We start from the raw sequence: 21,722 nt of genomic DNA on the forward strand, positions 1-21,722 counted from the left end.
TTTGACTCTCTGCATTTGTTTCAACAACCTTTTCTTCCAAATTCCCACAATGATATCTTATTAATCTCTGAACAGTCAAAGGCTTTATTTATTTATTTATTTATTTATTTATTTATTTATTTTTGGTTATTCAAGACAGGGTTTCTCTGTGTAGCCCCGGCTGTCCTGGAACTCAGAAATCTGCCTGGCTCTGCCTCCCAAGTGCTGGGATTAAAGGCATGTGCCACCATTGCCCAGCCAAAGGCTTTTTTTTTTTTACATTTAGTGTGTGTGTTCATATAGCATAATGCACATGTGAAAATCAGATTATTTGTAGCATGTGGGTTCTGAGGGTCAGACTCTGTCAGCCTTGCTTGCAAGTACCCTTACTAGTCCCAAGAGTGATGTTGCAGGATACAGAGCATCTTCAACAGTTTTCAGCCCGTCAATATTTTGATTTTATGATCATCAGTACTGAGAATATCACTTTACACATATGTGAAATACAAAATTGCAGAACTATGTTTAGAACTATTTCAGAAATTGTTAGAAATTCTGTCCTAGTTCCAAGCCAAATTTCATTTAATGATTGTAAGGACCAATCATAGTTGTAAACTTGACAGACCTGGGAAGAAGGAGCAACAACTTATGTCTTGTTTCCATTAGACTGTCCTGTGGGCATGTCTGTGGGGGAATTTTCTTGATACTAATTGTAGAGGGGCACAGTCCCTGGGAGGCAGTACCACCCCTGAGCAGATGGTCAGGGATTTATAAGAAAGCTGGCTGAGCAGGAGCAGTAGACCATGACAGCAAGTCAGCAAGCAAATGTTTCTCTGTGGCTTCTGCAGCAAAGCCCCTGCCTTGTGTTCCTGGCTTGGCCTTCCTGGATAACAGACATCATCTGTAAGATGAAAAAAAAAACATTTTTCTCCCCAAGTTGCTCTTGGTTATTGGGTTTATCAGAGCAACAAAAGGCAAATTAGAACAGAAACTATGGGTTGTGCAGTGGTTGACTTGACCTTGGTAATTTGGGAGAGAATTGTAGAAATTAAGTAGACTGAAGAACTATGGCTGGAAAAGCCTTTGACTGTTCAGAGCTTATTAGGATACCATTGTGGTAGCTTGGAAGAAAACGATGCCTGGCTTCTGAACTTTCAGAGGGAAATGCTGTATCAGGACTGCTCCTATTGTATACTTGAATCAAGAATCTGTGCTTGTGGTGCTGTGAATGAGAATGACCCCATAGTTGAATGTTTGGTCCCTAGTTGGTGGAACTTCTTGGAAAGGATTAAAGGTATAGGCTTGTCTGAGGAGGTATATTACTGGTGTGGGCTTTGACACTGGAAAAGCCCATGCTATTTCTCTCTGCCTTGGACTTGTGGATGAAGATGTGAACTCTTGGTTGCTGCTCCAGATCCTTGGCTGCCTACCTGCTGCCATGCTCCCCACTCTGATGGTCATGAACTCTAAACCACTNGAACCATGAGCTCCACTATTTTACTGTTAAATAGATCTTGGTCCCTAAGGCTAGAAATTGGCTGTGATTAATNAAAGATCATTGTAATTGAGGTGAAAATACCCATGCTTCATTGGGGTCAGTAATGGAGTGTTTCCTCAGGTCAGCCCAGCTGTACCTCAGGCTGGAAGCTGAATTTATCTTTTTGTAAGTCCCTGGAAAGATACTGATTTTGAAGGCATGGAAGGGTCCTGAGAACAGCTAAGGCTCTATGACAGTGCTGAAGTCCCTTCAGAGAGGCCCTGAGAGGTCACTNGTGAAAGTGAAGCTCCAGCTGCCATGGAAACTGCAGGATATTAGAGACATCGAAGTGTGGGATTGCCATCAAGGATAGTGGCAGGTGTGAAGTGGAACCTGTCCAGACCTCCAAGACAAGNCGTGTGTGCTGTAGCTGGCAGGACTAGAGAAGCAAGACCACCCAAGTCTTTAGGAACTCAGGAGGCTAAACTGAGACCGGAATGTCAGACAATATTTACTTCTACTGGAATTTGCTTTTAGTTTGACCAGGCATGCATTTTAATCCCTGCCTTTGATAGGCAGAGGCAGATAGACCTTTGCATTCAAGGCCAGTCTAGTCTACAGAAAGTCCTTGGACTGCCAGGGACACACAGAGAAACCCCATCTCAATCATCAAATACACAAACAAACAAGTGATCATGCACATCTGTCATTAGTACCAAAAAATTTATTTTGTCCTTTATAAGTTGTAAAATCATATGCGTATCAACTTTGCTTAAAAAGAAATTTCTTTATGATTTATTATCACTAAATGTTTTATACATACCTAGGATTATATAAAACTTCTTCAGGCCAAAGAGGACATCAAGCTGAAAAGTTTAAGAAGCCCTTAGCTAGAAAGGGACAACATTTAGCAGCAGATGGCCACCTGATACTCTCAGTTCTCAGAGAGTGTGCTCAGTAGTGCAAAAGGATTATTTATTTTCTTTATAATATTTTAGGGTCATATATAAATCACTAAGATTCTTTCCCCCTAAAGATACGGGGCTATTAGCCATGCAGAGTTTGGGACAGGGTTGAGTAGATGATAAGGCAGAGATTCTCAGGTACAGTGTGCATCTGGGTAGGTAGACATTGGAACCAACACTGGCTCGTTCTTTCTGGAAATCAAGATCTCTCTATCTGAAAAGTATCAAGGGACAACCCCTGTAGCCAACATTTTGACAAAAAGCATTTTGATCACTCTCTTAAAACCGGATAATTTGGTCTCTGTTATTAAGACCGTAGATGGTTGTTTACCTTCTCCTCATGTTGGAAGCTTCTTGAGAATTTAAGAGCGGTTGATGCCCAGCTTCACTTAGATCCTGGAGGTCATTGATTCTCGACCTTTCAAATGCTGTGACCCTTTTATACAGTTCCTTATGTTGCAGTGACACCCAACCATAAAATTATGTCATTCCTAATCATAACCTCCAGGGTCTTGACCCACAGGTTGAGAATCACTGCTCCAGGTGGATCTTACATACCAGTGTTCAAAAACCTCCCTGCTCCTAATGTACAGCAAATGCTGAAAACTGGCCAATGAGATTTGCTATTTCCTTTTTAAAAAATAAAAAGAACTGGGGACAAAGTTAGGATTATGGGTCCGCGTAGCCTGAGTTAGATAAGTTGAGAGGATAGTAGTAGATAGGCTTGCAAGGTTCTGGCTTAGGTCTGATTATAGTCTTCTTTTCTGGTAAGAAGAAACTCATGGAAGGAGGCTGGTGGAAGGGTGGTGTGTTTATTGTGTTTTGAAGACATTTCGAATGGGTTCCATGCAATTCTTAACAATGTTAGCAACTCAAAAGCGCTGTCTCTGGTCTCTGCTTTCATTGACTTCCTGCCTCTTCAGGTTGGTTCCTAGGATCACTTGGGTTTAGCCCTAGGTGGACAACTCCTTTTGGATGTACAGTACTGCATGTGGCAGTTTGCAAGGAGTGTTACCTTTTTTGACCACAGGCAGGAATACAAAGATATTTTCCCCTAATTAAAGAAGATTTAACCTTGTAAGCCTTACAGATCAGGGCCTGGAGAGCTTTCCTGGGAGAAGCATGAGGGATTTCTCTTCTAACACTTTCTAATCTGAAACTCTTAAAATCTTTTATTCAGTTTTGAAGCTCTGAGTGCCCTGTACTATCTGACAATGCAAGGACAGAGGCTCAAGTCCGGAGAGAAGACTCCAACTGAGAAAACGAAGGAAGAGGAGTCCAACTGAGAAAACGAAGGGATTCCTAAATTTACTTTTTTTTTTTTCTTTTTTATGACAGTTAAACATTTCTTGTTATAGAAAGCTAAGTGGTTCTGGAAAATCACTGTCAAACTGTAGTTCAGACAAAATGTGCTGGACTGGGAATGTTGCATTGATCGGAACCCAACTGGGCTTTCAGACATAGACACTAGCTCTGAGACCCAGCAGAGCCAGTAGCAGACATATGGCAAATACTCCCTCCATGATTCATTCTTCCGTGGCCTCACAGAGAGCCCCACTGAGTGGCCAAGGGTAGGAGAATTGTCTTTTTCACTATACAGACACTCAGAGGCAACTTGACCTTTGCTGTGGGAGGTCACAGATACTCTGAAGATGGTATTCCCATCCTCTTTGACCTTGTTTCCTGTACTTATAGGCCCAATATTTAGATCTTAACAGTGGAGGATGAAGGAAGAGGAAGACCATGAAGATACACAGTTAACCCATAACCAAAATAGGCAGTGCAGAGGCAGAAAACTATGACTGATGGCAATTTGCAGTCAGACCTGCTCTGGGGTACAGAATCAGCTAATACGGATGCTTAGGGAGCTGCCTCAGCGTTTCTGAGACTCAAGCTTTTTGCATCTGGAGATAATTTTAGTTTATTTTGGGTTGCGTAGAAAATGTGAGAATAAAGTTAATTCTGTAAGATAATACAGAAATTTTATTTAATAAATGGCTAGGGCATTGGAACATGAGGTCATGACTAAATAAACTAATGAATATAAAAGTATGCATTGTAAATTTCTACATGTTATAAATATTAGCCCAATATAAGAATTATTTCCTAAATATTGCATATAGTTTATGAGTTACGGTATAAATGTGTGGTTTTTTTTTTCTTGCCATCAAACCATGTTATTTATTTCATGAATAGAATGTGGGTCTGGAAATGTTTAAAACATTATCCCATATAAACTTTTCATGAAGTACACAGCAGGTAAGTCCTAAAGGGATCAGGTAGCTTGCCCAAGATCCTAACACTAGCAGAAGCACTGACATTCTTTAGAGTCTTTGGGCTGGTAAGATGGCTCAGCCAGTGAAGGCATTTGCTGCTGGACATGACAACCTGAGTTCAATCCCCAGGACACACGTGATTGAAGGAAAGAACCAACACCTTAAAATTGTCCTCTAGTTTGCCTATGTGAATTGAACACAAGCACACAGACACATATGCACGTGCACAGTTGCACATGCACGCGTGCACACACATACCTGTAATAAGCAAATAAGTGTAATAATTAAAAAAGTGTTCCCCCTTTGCATACATGATAGAAACGACGTTGGTAAACTAGTGTCATACCCAAAATGAACCTGTAAGCCCTTCTCTGCCCAAGGATCAGGTAATTTCACAGAAGGCTGGGAGCCGTAGTCTTTGGAAAATTAAACTTCATGGAAAAGTATGGTGGCCTAAAAGTTTTTGTCCATAAAAACCACACAGGTTTCTGAGCCACTCAGCTGGGATATTCCAGGGATTGGTCCTGACCAAAGTTCATCTCTTGGTCAGTATTTAATATTTAATAAATCTTGCTTCATATTTGATCCCAAATGGTGGAATTTCTTTTTCTCCAGTGAATCTCAGGATTAACACTGTAGGTTAACTTATTTGGGTTCTTAAGCGCATCAACTGTAAAATGAGATTCTGCCAGTTTAAGTCTTTCAAATTAGATGGTTAATCAACATTGGGATTAAGTGCATGCATCTGCTTTCTTTCTAGCTCACATCCTTTGGAGCTTCTCAACAGCCCTCGTTAAAGGTCCTCTTCCAAGAGTAGCCTCACCTTTCTGACTCAGTTTCACCAGACAAAGCACAGGTATAATTACTGTGTATGCACGAATGGTTATAGCCCAAAGTTAATTGTTTGCTTTTGTTCAAAAGCATCTGTTGGTCTCATATTCTTCCTTAGTTTAAAACAGTTACAGTCAATGAAGGAAAAATCTCCACCGAGCCCTAGTTCTAGTCTGTGGAATCATATTAGTTGCTCTCATACAAGCCACGTCATTTAATCCCCTCCCCCATCCACCAGTTATAGAGGAAACTGAGGCTCTGAAAGATGTGCCATCTTGATGCAAGTGCTCATCAGTGTCAGTTTTTGATCTAGCAATGTCTGCTTCTAAAAGACACTTTCTCTCTAAAATCCCACCTGCTCTGATCTGCAGCTCCTTTGCGGGGTTGTAATGTACAGCACTTGTGCTTGCCAAATGTTTGCAGAGACTGATAAAAGTACTTTATTTTTTACAACCTAGAGAATATTCACTTTTGAGTCTATGATTTGGGAGTCAATTTTAAAGCCCATGGAAAATTTACTTCAAAGTTGTGGGAAATGAGGCTAAAACATAAAGAATAACACAGTGTTAAAGTACTGGAATATTATATTGAGTTCACATAAATGCTAAGTTTTGCTTGTTCAGAGCAAAGTGTTAGCCGGATGATACATTTATGAACGTAAAGTTAAAAGGGTTCCCAAAGCATTCTGGGTCATATTTTAGGATTAGTTCTCCAGCTACTGTCTAGGAGACTGTGCTGGGACTAGAAGGTATGTGTAGTGTCAGGCTCTGTGCTGTACTCATGGATCTACTCCAATGACATGATCACAGTGGTTCTGCTTTATGTGACAACTTAGAACTTAGCATGCTCAAATGCTGCAATAATTTCCCCACCACCCCCACTCTACCTTGAGCATCTTTCCATCTATCACTATTTGATGTGAGTTTCCATAGTCGGTAGTGAGGGCATGCTGCCTCCTTTGTTAAACCCCTTCCACACAATCTGACTAATCGACAGAGCAATATGCTGGAATGGTAAATCTAAACAATGACAAAGAATCACTGCAGTGTATAAGTATATTCTTGGTAAACTAATTTCTCCTCCTGCCACTCTCAAAGCAATATAAACTTCGTTGTTCCTCCTGGATCTCAAATGCTTGTAATAAATTCTTTGAAATGTCAGTAATGTTGAACTGAGGGTTTTGTTAAAGGAGATTTTCTTTCTTTCATAAAAGGAAAAATTGTCCTTTGCAGAGTATATGGGTAAATATATTTTGCTTATCTTATTCAGTGCTTAATACAGATGGGTAAAAGGGATTCCCATTTCCCACCAGGCCTCTTGCTGAATGGGTGAATCGTGAATAAAGTGCTCAGTCTTGTGGATGGTGGTGTGGGCAGAAATAAAGCCTTACTCTTTCACAACTTTAGGCTAATGAAGGCCCATTCAACAAATTTATAGCATACAAAACATCTCTATTAGTGTGTGGTACCTAATCTTCACAGTAAATCTCTGAATTTGGCTGGATTTCTCATCCATGATAATCAAGTTTTCTTTGGCTCTTTAGACAAGAGGAAATATTTCCCAGTCCTTGCCAACTCGTTTTCCAGATGTCCTCATGGCTGGATGGCTGCGAGTGACAAAAACTATCATTTTTTACCAACTTTACTTGATTTCAGAAAATCGTAAACCAGTCACCCATAAGAGTTATTTGATTGTCATAATACTTCAATTACAAAAGATGGGCTCATTAGTCGTTTGTAATAAGGAATATAGATTTGCAAGCCTCTATCTTTCTCTAATTATTAGCCAACATGCCCTTGTTTTCCTGCTGTGCAAAATTTGGTGCATTTTCCAGTTCATCTAGAAGGTAGGATGTATAAGTCATACCAACACTTACAACAGGTGGGATGCGGTTGGCCAGGGAGGACGCTTGCTGGCTACATCATTAATTCACCTGAGTGCAAGAGGCACAGGAGAAACGAATGAGGAAGCACTGGGCATATGCACTGCACTGAGGGTCAAGACACAGAGCAACTTACTGCAACATTTTAACCATGAAAAGAAAAGCCTGGAAAGTCTTGGGTTTAGGCCCCTGTGTCAGTATTCCTTGTGTTTTAGAATTGATTATAACTCAACCTGGCCTTCGAGCTTAAAACCTGAAATTTTATCGATGATGGCTTTTTGCCATTTGAATTTTCAAAACACTGTATTAGAATATTATCTTTGTTTTCAATTACTGTGTTTTGGGGAAGGTGCTTTTAAGTTCTGCATCTGAGATAAGAAACTCATAGTTTTAGCTTAGTCTTACTTCTGCAAGTGGCTTGGCCCTGTGTGAATGCAGAGATGTCTCTGTTCTATCAGAACTGGTAATGGCCAAAGGAAACTGTGCATAGGCATGTAGTGTGGGCCACTGACACCACACAGTGCTACTGATTTCTAAGGTAAACCTCAAAAGAAACTGAAAGGGCTTCCGAGAGATTAAATTTTATGAATGGAAAAAAATTCCTACAACCAGGAGCCTTGTGCTAAACTGAGCAATTGTTGAAGGGAGAGGGAGTGTGGCTTCAAAAACCCCAGGCTGTTTTTACAGAGGAGAAGGACTCATGGTTGGAGAACATTTACTTTAAAAATAATGGAAGTTACTACTTCTGAAGATTTGGACTTAATTTTTCAAAAGGGGTATGACACCACTTACCTATTGCATATCTACATTGGCTACAGTACCAAGTGTGTCAATGGGAAACTATTGTCGAGAAGGTCAAAAGGCCTTGCCTCAGTGTAACAGAGGTAGGATTCCGATTCAGTTTCATTTCTGAGCTGCTACTAGTCCTATAGATCAGCAAATACTTCCAGGTAAAAATGCATCTTCTCCATTTTCCAAGCACCTGCCAGGCCCCTCATTCCACATTCCACATACAAGCACACATAGTTTCTTGCTCCTGTTCCTATTGTTTCTCTCTCTCTCTCTCTCTCTCTCTCTCTCTCTCTCTCTCTCTCTCTCTTTCCTTCCCTCCCTCCATCTCTCTGTCTTCCCCCTTTCTCAGTTCCTCTGTTGCTTATTAAAATGTGCATTCGGTAAAACAAGAAAAGGCAAAGATTATCCTGCTTCCTGCCAAGCAAGATGGCATTCAGAAGGCCAAGGTTAAATGCAGCGTTTGGTTCCTTAAGCTTCTCTAATGCACAGGTGTGGCAAGACAATCTGGGATGAGAGCTTACAGCGGTGACTCTCTGCGGATGAAAACTTGACTTTAATTTGGGCTCTCTGGCTAAGATAAAACCTTCTTCTGCTATCATTACCCCACTTATGTTTGCTTTCCACTCTCCTACAACTCTGCTATCCAGCTGAGTGGGAAGAAATTCACCTGACCTTGAAGAATACTCAAAATCTGAAAATAAGGTTTTCAGCAGCCAGTAAAATCCCAGACTTCTATCAACATTTGGAACATACATGCACAGGACTGAGAACACTCTTAGAGATGCCAGGTGAGAGAAACTGACACCCAGAGAGTTGCAATAACTTGTCAAAAGCCAGAAACGAGTTGGAGGTGGGGCTAGAATAAGAAAGAAGCTATTCACTTTCTGGTACGACCAATGAACTCCAGCCAGGTGCTGTCAGACCCTTTAGGAGGGGCTCGTTAGGACATAGGCAATGTGCCTGTGATGCTTCCAGTGCATGTAAAATTCTGATGAGTACCCTCACGAAATGCAATCTCAAAGAGCTGGAAGGGAAGAACCTCACCATTCACATGATCATAGGATCTCTGCCAGATTAGACTAACATTGACCTAAAATTTTGAGTTTTTTTTTTTTTTTCTACCAGGAACAATTACTTTAAGTCCTCCCAATCTAAAAGGCTACTTCTACTTATTGTTTCAGATCCTTGCTTATTCTGTTGCAGGTGGGTTACAGCAAATGAAGGTGCATGGACTGAAAGTCCATCCTTGACCCCAAGGATGCTTTAGCTCCCCGATGAGCTTTTCTGTCCCATGCACCCTTTACAGAAACTCATTTTGTGCATTCACTTGCACCTGCCTGTGTGCCTTGACTGCCTGGCTCCTGGGGACCGGTGCACTTTCTTCTTCTGTTTAGAACTTATCTCCTCAGCCTCCAGGGACTGAAGGAAGTTGTGAGTGGGCAGGTTTTGGGTATCAGTGGAGAATCTAAACACAGCTCGGCAGGGTTCAGCTTTTGCTATCCACTCTAGACCTGTGCTCCTTTGGCTCAAGTGATCAAAATTAATGAACAAAATTCCTCTCTTACCCAAGCTGTTCTAAAGGGGTAACACTTCAGAGTCTTCTCTGCCTTAAAACAACAATCTGGTTTTGTAAATGCAATCCATTTCATGGAATTGAGTAGAAACATGAAATAAAATTATGCTGCAATTTACAGAAACACCTAACAGGAGCTATTTGGAGATGTTTCGTCTAGGTGTTGCTATCTGCCAGCACGACTCATGTTTTTCTTCATTTTTGAGAAATGACGTCATCCAAATATACTGTCACAGCCTGCTTTCATTTTGGACTTTTTCTTAAGACATCTTCTATACAGCATTCTTATCCTTCAAGTTTTTTTGAGCCAAATATAAAACAAAAAAGGATTCCAATGTGCTAGCTTTCCCTAATAATCTATGTTGTTGCACTTCTAAAATCCTGTCTCTGGATGATGTAAAAAAAATAAAGCCCACACGAAAGTGGAGAATCATAAAAATGAACTTAAAGTTCTCACATACGAATTTAGTTGATCTTTATTCCCTGAATAATTTTCAGACAAAACACTTCATTCTGCCTCATAAAGATCATTACCTCTGAGAATTAAATGTCTGTGCAGTGATTTTAAATGGGTTTCTTTGTAAAAAGTTCAAACCTTCCGTGTTCCACAAGCTCAAAAGCCCTGCAGCTAGTGTTGGGGAGAACAAGTTGAGACCATGAAATTGTTCCTTTCTTTTAAACTGGGCCTGCCTACAAGAGTGCTTTCTGCTTTCTGCTTGTTGACAGAAACTTATTTGAGTTTAATTTTGCATCAATTCAAAAATGTTTTTAAACTTTGTACAAGGCACACCTTTGGTGGTCACCAATTCAGGTCCCTGAGTATTAGTGTTATCTCTACTTTCTACATAAATACCACAAATATATTAAGTTTAGAAGCCAACTCCCAATGTTGAAAAATTAGAATATTTTTTTTAGGACTATAAAGAAACAAAGTGTGGCTTTGAGCATTCCTTTGCTGAAAAAAAAATGAGACAAAGCAGTTTGGGATTCTTTAGTAGTTTCTGGGAGGAGCTCAGAAGTCTTTAGATGTTGTTAATGTTCAGTGAAGACTGATGTCTGCATAGTTCCAAGCTAGCCTTCACTAACTGGGCAACAATTCCAGATTACAATCAACAGCTTGAATAGATGAAAGTCATGCTGTCTATCAAGGCAGGGTGAACTTTTTTTTTTTTTTTTTTTTTTTTTTTTTTTATTTTCTTTTTTTGTATTTTAACTGCTATCGGTGTCTTGGTGAGGGCAGTGTAGGAATGCTTAANAGATGAAAGTCATGCTGTCTATCAAGGCAGGGTGATCTTTTCTTTTTTTTTTTTTTTTTTTTTTTTTTTTTTTTTTTTTTTGTAATTTAACCTATTTTGGTGTCTTGGTGAGGGCAGTGTAGGAATGCTTAACCACATATTGTCATGATTTGGATCTAAAGCATCCCCCGCAGGTTCTGTTTGAAGTTTACTCCCCAGTTGGTGGGGCTGTCGGAGGAAGATGGAGAACATGCAGGAAGTTCTGCCTGTCTGGTGGAAATCCATCCCTGAGGATAGGCCTGCTAAAGTCAATCTCTCGTTCCTGCTTCGGTTTCTGTTTCTTGTTTCACTACTGTGAAGAGGCCCTGCCTCATACTGTTGTTAGAAACCAACCCACTCTCTGATGCCCTCTCTGCTATGATGGACTGTAACTCTCCAAAACTGTGAGTCAAAATAAAACAAGTGGATTCTCTCAGACACTGTGCGCTCGTAGAGTATGAAAGTCACTGAATCACTTGGTATCACATCTATGTTATCTCTTCTTAGAAAGCATAGCTCACCCCCTCCCCCCGGAATGACAGAAATGCATTTTAGATACTGATGATGCTAGGGTTGCTTGAACAGTGCCTTTGCTTAGATTTACTCTCCCATCAGATGTCAGGTGTCCGAGAAAGACAGTTTTTAGCTTGTGTTTATTTTAGTATGTCAAAATTGTTAGGTTGTCTTGTCCTTGTTATATATATATATATATATATATATATATATATATATAAAATACTTTTTAGCTCTGTCTTAGGCATGTTCTTGGGGTGAAAGTTACCTTTAACCACTTGTCCAGGAATCAAATATTGGTACATAAAAACTTTGGATTACTTTTAGAAAGCAAGTTCAGGGAGACAAAGCAACGGACATGATATAGAATAGGTTCCTAACCTACCTGCCTTTTATCTCTGTGCTCATCTGTTTGCTCTCGTGTCTTTTCCTGTTTAGCAGCCACAGATGCCATCACTAGTGTCACCCTTGTGTTGGGGAGCCTGAATCAAGGCCCACCTGTGAGGAAGCTGGCTGGCTAATCATTCCAGCATTCGAAGTGAGTGCGTTAACTGCTTAGTTGGTTGTCATTGTGCCTAGGGATACGCTCCATTTTCAGTCTCACTGAGAAACGTGTCTCATGTGATTCGGAAAACAAGACTCTCTGTACCTTCTGTGCTGGCACCGCAGTCATTCTGTTTGAAGCTAATCTGTTCTAAAGGATGCCATTAGGAGGTTAAAGTTATTTATCTCTGAATGTTTCTCGTCATTCCTCTCAATGATCGTAGACTAAAGATAAGCTTTCATTATTAGCCTAAAGTACCTATTTTTTATTTCTTCAGTCTCACAGTAATAAAGTAAATATATAGCTGCTTTATCTTGTATCAAGATGCATATTTTTTTGAGGCTCCGGGATGAGTTTAGAATATTTGTCAATCTGTGGTGTAATGAATGGAATCTGGGACACAAGACTGGGGCTCAATTTCTTTGCCTTCCTAACCCCAGAGAGTTTTTTTTAGAAAAATAAAAACAAAAGAGCAGAAAGTACTGAAGGTAAGACACTGTTGTATTCATAATATAGAGAAATAACCACCAAGCTTCTTGGACAGTAGATGCAGTTCTCCACGGGGCTACAAAACTGTGCTAGTAATAATTTTAATTGGATGCTATCTTTGCTGCCTTCAAAAAGTATCATAAAATGGAGTTATTACAGGCTACAAGTGCACTTACAGTGCTGTCCTCTCACCGAGAGAAAGACATAACATTTATCCTTCGGAGGGCAGCATCAATGGGCTTCTATTTGTCTCCTTTACATGTATCCCCAGCTGCCTGCCAATTGCTTCCTCTTCTCTAAGTCTGGGAGATCAATTTGAACTGGACACCGCAGAACGGGATGCTATGTCTTGCTGGCCTTCTGCCTGTGGGGACTGTACAACACCTTGGGAAAGTCCACACGCTGGGGGGTTGGGGGGAGGATGGCAAGCATACCTGTAGAGGGTTAGGCGGTGTGAGCGGTGATGGAAGGCTATGTCCCGGAGATGGGCTGGGTTTCTGAGGGGGGCTTGAGCTCTGCTGGGTTGGAGATGGCTGGTTCTGGTTCTGGGTGTGGGAGTGAGGTTGATGCTGTTGAGGCTGAGTAGCCTGCCCCAGCTGAGCTGGGGGAGCCGGCAACTGCTGGGAGGCGGGTGGTGGCTGGTGAGGTGGGGTGGGTTGGGACTGCGGCAGCGGCTGAGTCTGTGGGGGCGCCTGTGAGGCGGGCTGTGGGTGCTGGCTGGTTGGTGGAGGAGGTGGTTGTTGTTGCTGCTGCTGCTGTTGTTGTTGTTGTTGCTGTTGGAGCTGGAGTTGCTGGAGCTGTTGCAGCTGGGAGTTCAGGGATGAGGTAGCTGCAGGAAGACAGGAAGGAAGGATGGTGTGAGACAAGCAGCAGTTACCATGTGTCCTGTGCACACTGACAAAGGTCCACCTTAACAGAGTGTTGCCCTCTCTCCTTGAAGCTCCTTGGCCATGGCAGAGGACTGTGGGACTCTGGGAGAAACAAAATCATTTCTTGTGAAAAGGTTTACAGCTTCGGACCAGCGTGTAACACAGCAGATATTCTCAAAGCTCTGAGCATCGCTTAAAAGCACTGCATTAAAGAGATGTACCAAAGATGGAGATGGGTTTTAAGTACTTTCTCCCGCTTTCTCTTCTTTTCCATCTGCAAAATATACTCATGCTTTCAAGATTTGATTTAGATTTCCAAAGTTCAACCCGTTTAATTCTTTTGGTAAATGCTTGACTGGAGTTACGAACAGAACACTAAATTGTTAGCAATCTTCTTTCCATCCACCGTCAGAGCCATTAGTGGCATCACTTTCACTCGTTACTTCAGACCTCCACCCATTTGCTCAGACATCCTGGTTTAACGGTGTTCTGCTTTAAAACGAGTACAGACTTTTCGGAGTAAAAGGACTTTGTATGATTCCATTTTTTTTTTTTTAATTTTGCTGATCAGACAAAGGTTTTCCCCCATCAATTAATTAATTTAAGCACTTCATATCTTGATGTAGCCTCCTCATCCCTCATTTACTTCACTTCTGAGAAGGGGGAGGCTCCCTCCCAGGTACCAACCCTCCCTGGCACCTCACAATGTATGTACATTACATATGTCTGTACATATGTAATGTGGGGGTGGGCTAGGTCCAGTCCTTGTATGTTCTTTGATTGTTGGTGGTTCAGTCTCTGAGAGTCCCAGAGTGTAAGGACAAAATTGGATCAGAGACTAATGGGATGGCCAACCAATGACTGGCCCAACCTGAGATCCATTCCATGGGCAAGAACCCATCCCTGACACTATTAATGATACTCTGTAATGGACCTAACATAACTGTCCTCTGTGAGGCTCCACCCAGCAGCTGACAGAAATATATGCAGAGACCCACTGCTAAATCAGGGAATCTTGTGGAAGAAGCAGAAGGATTGAAGGACCTGGAAGAGATAGGATTCCACAGGAAGACCAACAGAGTCAACTAACCTGGACCCTTAGGGGCACCCAGAGACTGAACCACCAACCAGACAAAGTTCTTAAATGGAAAGGATTGTGTGTGGTGGCTGTGAGTTGGTTTAGGTGCTTCAGCATCTCAAAGAGCTAAGAGAAGAAATTAACCTTTAAGGTTTCCTTGAGTTGTGTGTCTGTGGAAAGCTATCTCTGCACTGAACAAGCAACATTGCTTCTCAGATGTTCATTAGCTAAGGCAACCTCAGTTTTTAAATCTAGAAAAATACCTAATATGAACTGTTATAGAATATACATGCCTCCATACAACAGTTATACCTGAAAATGCATGCATATTGAGTGTAGCCAGCAGGGACATTAAGTAATGTCTGCTTTTGTAAAGAGTCATTTTATAAGAGGCATTAAATGCCACATAGATAATGGTAGAATGGCAGACAGGATATAGAATTTAAGGAGACAGAGTTTTACCTTCTAGAAGCTTACAGTGTCTTTAAGGACATAATATTAATCCATAAAAATGCCATTTGGAGGTAATTATTACAGAACCCTAGCAGAAGTATCAGCTAGATTCATAATTATTAATTAATTAAATGATAGATGGTGTGAACCTGACAAAGAGAGCTAGGTCAGCCCGGGGAGGGGGTTGAGGACAAGAACCATGGTGGATGTGGCCCTGTACGGCATGTGACCTGTGCCGCCAGAGGAACTGGCATAGAACTGGTAAGTAGAGCATGTTCAAACCCTGGAAATCTCAAAACCTGAGGTTTAGAATCTCATCCTGAGACTAGCAGGAGTGGAACTATATCCCTCCCTGCTTCTATGTCTGCCTTGGAACATATAACCAAAGCAACCTCCAACCATGTGGTCACAGCACCTGGAACACCTCCTCCTAATGCTAATGAGGCATCTCAGTCTCTTAGCTTTCAGCCAATGTCCTTTTTCTACCCTGGATATTCTCACCCCAAAATTATATAATTCTTGGTTCACCATGCAAAAGGTATACCTGTTGAAGTCCATCCTGAATACAGAAATATACACAAGCTAAGATCATCTCAGAGAGCTGCTTCATTAAAGATTGTTGGAGAAGATCTTCACCTAAAAGAGCCATAACACTAAGATCCTTGGAGAAGGCCTTCTCTCTCCTCACCCACTGGGACTTGATTCTGTCCATTCTGGACTCTGCTTCATCCATCTAGCCTGGGGTGCAGCAGCATCTGGACACCCAGAAAGTAGAGGACACAGTACCACATTTGTCCAAAACTTGGCTTCACCCTCCCGGAGTAGTGGCATCTGACCTTCTGGAGGGAGAGGCAGACTATGGACCTCACCAGTTCTAGACTTCACTTAGTCCTTTCCGAGCTGGTGTCGGGGAGGTGAACCTGGAACTACATGGGACTATCGAAAGAAGGTTTCAGAGAAGGAAGTTGAAGAAGGAGAGGGAATGGCTAGCTGGAGAAACACCCAGAAATCATGACCTGAGTGACAATTATGGGGGCAATTTTGAGACTAACTGGCTGAAACTAGGAGTCAAGGAGGTTCTGAGTCACCTAAACTTGAGACACGAAGATGATCCTTACCATCAGCCTCGGCATACGTTAGATTTCAGAGAACAATTCTTGTTTCCTCTGTGCCCTGGGGCCTTGTATGTGATTCATCAATGACTCAGTCATTGTCCTCATGGCAGAATATCAAAAGCCTATTTTGTTATTTTTTTCTCTCATTCTTTTTAATCATACAAAATCACATTTGATTGAAAATCAAGAATCCCAATTAAACTCTGACCCTCAAGGTCTCTTGCATTCTGAGATCCCTAGAAAAGAGGGGTTTGGCATCTTTTGTGGTGTGGTTACAGACAGTGGAATCTGCACCTCATCTCCTGCCCTATTCAGACCATGTGTGTATAGGCTTCTTTCCAGTGTGGCCTATAACAGTGCTTATTCTCATGGCTGCATTCAATACCACATGGTTTCATTTGGATTAGAAAAGCATTAATCTAAATCACCATTTAGAAACTGGAAAGACTTTGGAGTATTGGCAGGTAGGTATCGGCAGACAAGTGCAACAGAGCCTAACCTACTAATGAGACAGGGTCCCAGATGTGTCTTCAAGGCTTTGTGTTCATGCGCTCACATTACTCAGATATTTCCTCTAATAGCCACTTGACTGCAAAGGCACCAACCTAAGCAAAACCCCATTGCACCCGAGTTGTATCTGAAGCATCACAGTAATGCGAAGTCAGATGTGGTCATACATGTGGTGGGCACAAAGAAGGTAGGAAGAAATATGTAAGAGTATACTATAGAATGTCTAATAAATGTCAAAATCAACTATCTAATGATATGAGCTACAGAAACATGATATCTCGTATTATAAAGCAAAGTGAAATATGGTCATAGAAAGTAAAAAAATAAGAAAACTGAGAAAGGTTAAGGACATAGATGAACTACACAAATGATGTCCACAGATAATATGGTGTACTGGGGGACAACACTGACCTCAGATGTGTAACAGCCATGACTTTACTATCTCTGGTACTTATTTTCTATATCTGGTTACAGTACACTGGACAGGGCTAATAGTAAATATGAAATTTAGGCTATGAAATAACACATAATATAAAAACATATCAAGATTTTGAAAAGGAGAGGGAAAGCAAAATTCTCTCAAACCCGCAACTTCCTAGAGAATGGAGAGCTGTGGAAAAATGAAACTTTCAAAATAAATAATTTAATATGACCAAGGAGTAGCCAGGAATCCTGCAGTTTGCTATTTGTTCAGTTTCTATAATTCAACTATGTATTAAAAACAATTCCTCATTTTGAATGTTAAGGTTTCCATAGTGAACCTTACACTTCAATAGGACCACACAACCTGAGTGATCAGCAGCAAATTGCATATGATGAGATCTATGTGAGATCAGTTTCAAAAGTCCAGAGTAGAAAGTGAAAGAGTCCACAGTTGTCCTTCATGTTCTTGGGGATTGGTTTAGTTTCCAGGTCTTCTGTGGATACCCAAATTCACAGGAGCTCACATCTCCTATTTACAACTATATATTCCCTATGCAAGTCCTCCCACATACATTAAAAGGCCTCTGTATTACTTATATTATAATAGCATGGTATGATTACTGTATTGCTAATTGTTACACTGTTTTGTCGAGAGAGTCAAAATAATGGAGAAATCTATGCACATTTATTGTAGATGGAGTTAAAAGTACTTTTGATCAATAGTTCATTGAATCCTCACATTTAGGACACAGGCTAATTGTTCCTGCACTTTAAATAATCCATGAGATCCCAGAGAAATAAAAACATGCCCTATGCTGTATACCACCATCATTTAACCTATGTGGTATGGTCTTTCTTGACTTAAAGTGCGCCTCCTCAACTGTCTTTGTTTTGGTTTCTTTGGTTCCCAAGATCCCCTGTGGGAAAGGCATAGGATTAAAGAGTCAGAGCTAGGATCCACATATCAGAGAAAATATGCGTCATTTCTCCTTCTGAGTGGGTTTACTCTTATCAGTCAGTGTATTTATACTTCAGTTTTGTTCATTTTTTCCTGCAACTTTCATAATTTATTTTTTTCTTTGTAACTGAATACAATTTCATTGTGTATTTGTACAGTTTCATTATCTGCTTGTCAATTGATGGAAATCTGGGCTGGTTCCATTTTCTAGCTATCATGAATAGGAATGTGATGAATTAGAGGTGCCTGTGTAGCAGGGTACAGATTCCTTCGGATGTGCTAGTTTGAATATGCTTGGCCCATGGGAAGTGGAACTATTAGGAGAAGTGACTTTGTTGGAGGAAGTGTGTCACTGTGTAGGTGGGCTTTGAGGACTCCAGTGCTCAAGGTTGTGTGTACCCTGCAACTAACCCTGTGCCACCACTCTCTACAACCTAATTCCACCCAGAGAGAGCTAGTCTCCCAGGAGTGCTGACACACCTAAGATCACATGTGAGACCATCACTACTGCTCCAATACCTGGCCCAGTGGGACCCTCCTGGAACTCAGAGGACACAGGAACCACGGAATAGTTGAACCTTCAGGTTTCAATCTGTGCCCAAGAGCCAGCCCTGAGCCACAGCTCTGCAACCCAAACTTTCTGACATTGGGAAATAGAATTATCTACAAAGTTTACATTTGAGAATCCCTCAACCCAGTTATAGAAGAATAAAGGAAGAGGAAAGGGAAGAGAAAAGAAGAAATCACATATAGACAAATAAGGATATGATTTTTCTGTTGGGCTCTATTCTCAGTGTTCTGTGCTGCAGGTTAGACTTGCCTGCTAATGGTGGGTCTGAGGTTTCTTGTGAGAGGCCAGCTATTGGAGAGTGACTTCCCTGCTCTTACACACTTTTCTAGCTGTTTTCAGGACACAGGCACAGAACCTTAGGACAGGACCTGACTGTAAGAGCTTGGTTGGACCAAGATACTAGGATGAGTAGTATCTGAATATAGAGAACAGGATTTCCTCAACTAGAAGCAAAGCAAACAAATGCAGGATGGACCAGAGAAATGCAAGGGCTGGAAACTCTCCAACAACAAGGTGGAAGTTAATATTGTCCACTTGACAGGATCTAGGATAAGCCTCACGGAACACTTGTGAGGGATTATCTCCATTAGATTAGTCTCTGAGGACTTTTTTTTGGTTATACTACTGGGTGTGAGAAGACCTACCCTGAATGTGGCCACATAGGGAGCTTCCCCCAGGGGTGGGGGAGTTTTTGCCTTTTTGTCTTTGAGTTTTGCTGGTGAAAACCAAGTTTGTCTATACTTTCGGTCTTGCTGTCACTGCTGCCACCAGTGTTGCCAAGACATTCTTTTGCTGACATCAGAACTCAGTTCTTTTGCCTTCAACATAGACTGAAGATGAATGACTCTCCGGAAATTCTCCAGGCCATCATATTGAGGCTCTGAAGCATTTAGCCTTATAGCTGGAACAGCTACTGACTCTCAGGACCAAGACAGCACTGTGAATTTCCCGAACTACATTGTGTAAGGCAATCTAAAGAATTTAATTTAAAAATATAAATTCATCCTATGAGTTCTCTGTCTTTAGAGAACCCCAACAAATTCACGAAGTATTCACAAGTTCTATCTGGTGTGTTCCGTGTTCTTCCTTCTGACTGTTCCACTGACCTCTGGCTATAATCTACGAGTCCTCTGCTTCCCCTTATCTCTCAGTGGAGATTTGGGTGTCTGTACTAAATCTCTCTCTCTCTCTCTCTCTCTCTCTCTCTCTCTCTCTCTCTCTCTCTCTCTCTCTCCATGTATGTGTGTTTCTGTCTCTGTCTCTCTCAAACAAGTAATGAAAATGTGCAATAGCTGGACAGGCACGTAGGATAGCAAGCTGTTGCTTGTTATCAGTTAGTCTCTTCTGTTCAGAACAGTGCTGAAATCAGAGGCCATGGAGGGTCATTACTCAGCCCTCTGTGTATTGTTAGAGGACCGCAGGGCAGGAATCCTGCTGTAGCACACATCATGACTTACTATTATTTCTCTATTTTTGCATCATTACATGCATTCATTTACTCAGCAAATATTTACTGAGACCTTGCTATGTTCTGGTTATTGTTTAATGGAGGAGACAGTGCCCAGCAAGGGCAACCACATCTTGCTCTCAGGGGACAAGCAGTGTGATAGGTTTGTCCAGAAGTGATAGTGACATTATTTAGTGTCTGGAATAGCATATGTGTACTAATAGGACAAACATTAAACATTATGCTATGCTAATGTGTGCAATTAATTATTGGCTTCTGATTTAAGAAGTTTATATTATAAATACTTTTCTATTAAAAATAATGTATACAGAGAAAGAATACCCAAACAGGGTGACTATCCATGCTAAGAAGGAAGGAAGCTGATGGGTCTTTTTAAAATTGACTAAGGATCCCACCAAAAGCAGGGTGAGTAATGATATTTCAAACCCACTCTTATCCTAATTTCTTGGAGTATTCCTATTGTAGGAAGAAAATAAAAGTGAGCAACCTTGAAAATGTGGTAACTGAAAGGAGCCATTGCAGTATGAATCCACTAATAATAAATAGGTTGGAGAGGTGAATACACGCAGGAAGCAGAGGGGCAGATAGCAGGATCAGGAGTAGGGGAAGTGCTAATTCCACTGCTAATGGCTGTGGGATTTCATTTGGAGCCAATGAGAAAATTCTAGATCTAGATAATGGTAAAGGTTGGACAATATTGGTAAGGTGCTGAAGGCTACTGAGCTACATGCTTAAAGCCAATACAATAGCTAACTTTATCTACTTCACTTTGTTTAGAAAAGGATGTCCTTAGCTCTGTGTTCACATGCCTAGGACCAGCCTACACAGCTTGCATCCTCGTCCCCTCCTCATGGATTCAAGGTCTGCAGTCCACAGTGTTGTCCCTGGGAAAGGGCTGAGCTTGGGACTATTTGCTTCCATTTGCTTGACTTCAAGTCTTACTGGGAAACGTCTTTAGTCTGTTCCTTGAGAGCACTGAGAGGTCAACCTGCTTAGAGAGGAACACACTGTGCCTCTGTGGAGAGGCATAGGCTCTGAAAGAGGTATCATGATGTTCTGACAGATTTGGTCAACATGACATAAGTTAGTGTTATCTGTTAAGAAGAACATCAGTTGAGAAAATGCTTCCTTCAGACTGGTCTGTGGGCAAGCCTGTAGAGCATTTTCTTGTGTAATGATCGATACAGGAGGGGCCCGGCTTACAAGGGTCAGTGCCTCTCTACAAAGATGGTCCCGGAGAGTGTAAGAAAGCAGGCTGAGGAATCCATGAAGAGCAAGCCAGTAAACAACATTCATCCATGACTTCTGCTTCAGTTTCTGCTAGGTTCCAGCTTTGAATTTTTGCCCTAACTTCCCTTCATGATAACCTTCCTCATCCTCAATTGCTTCTGGCCATAATGTTTCTTAGAACAATAGAAAGCTTACAAAGACACACAGGTGTATATGAGTGATTTCTGACATGAAGTTATATTTAAGGGGGCGGGGGTGCAGTAAAGAAACTGCCAAAATGATCACTCCATAGTGTGGAAAGTTTTGTTTTTGTTTTTTGTTTTTGTAGATATGAAAATGAGGACAGAGGCATCTGGAAGAGTCCAGATCAGACAGACAGGGACAGGAGGGAGGAGAGAAGAGAAGAGGAGAGAAGAAGAGGAGAGGAGAGGAGAGGAGACAGGAGAGGGGAG

The 21,722-nt window shown here is 41.4% G+C and overlaps 1 protein-coding gene across 2 annotated transcripts in view; it reads right to left on the reverse strand.

Moving 5' to 3' along the window:
* The window catches only part of Pou6f2 (POU class 6 homeobox 2), a 366,558-nt gene that overhangs the window by 98,546 nt on the left and 246,290 nt on the right, over positions 1-21,722 (reverse strand). For both annotated transcript variants that reach the window (XM_021215891.2, XM_021215890.1), the window contains exon 4: positions 13,030-13,424. In XM_021215891.2, coding sequence (XP_021071550.1) covers positions 13,030-13,424 — 395 coding nt within the window. The remainder of the gene's footprint in view (positions 1-13,029; positions 13,425-21,722) is intronic.

Source organism: Mus pahari, chromosome 16 (genome assembly GCF_900095145.1).
Source record: "Mus pahari chromosome 16, PAHARI_EIJ_v1.1, whole genome shotgun sequence".
In the NCBI taxonomy this organism is placed as follows: domain Eukaryota; kingdom Metazoa; phylum Chordata; class Mammalia; order Rodentia; family Muridae; genus Mus; species Mus pahari.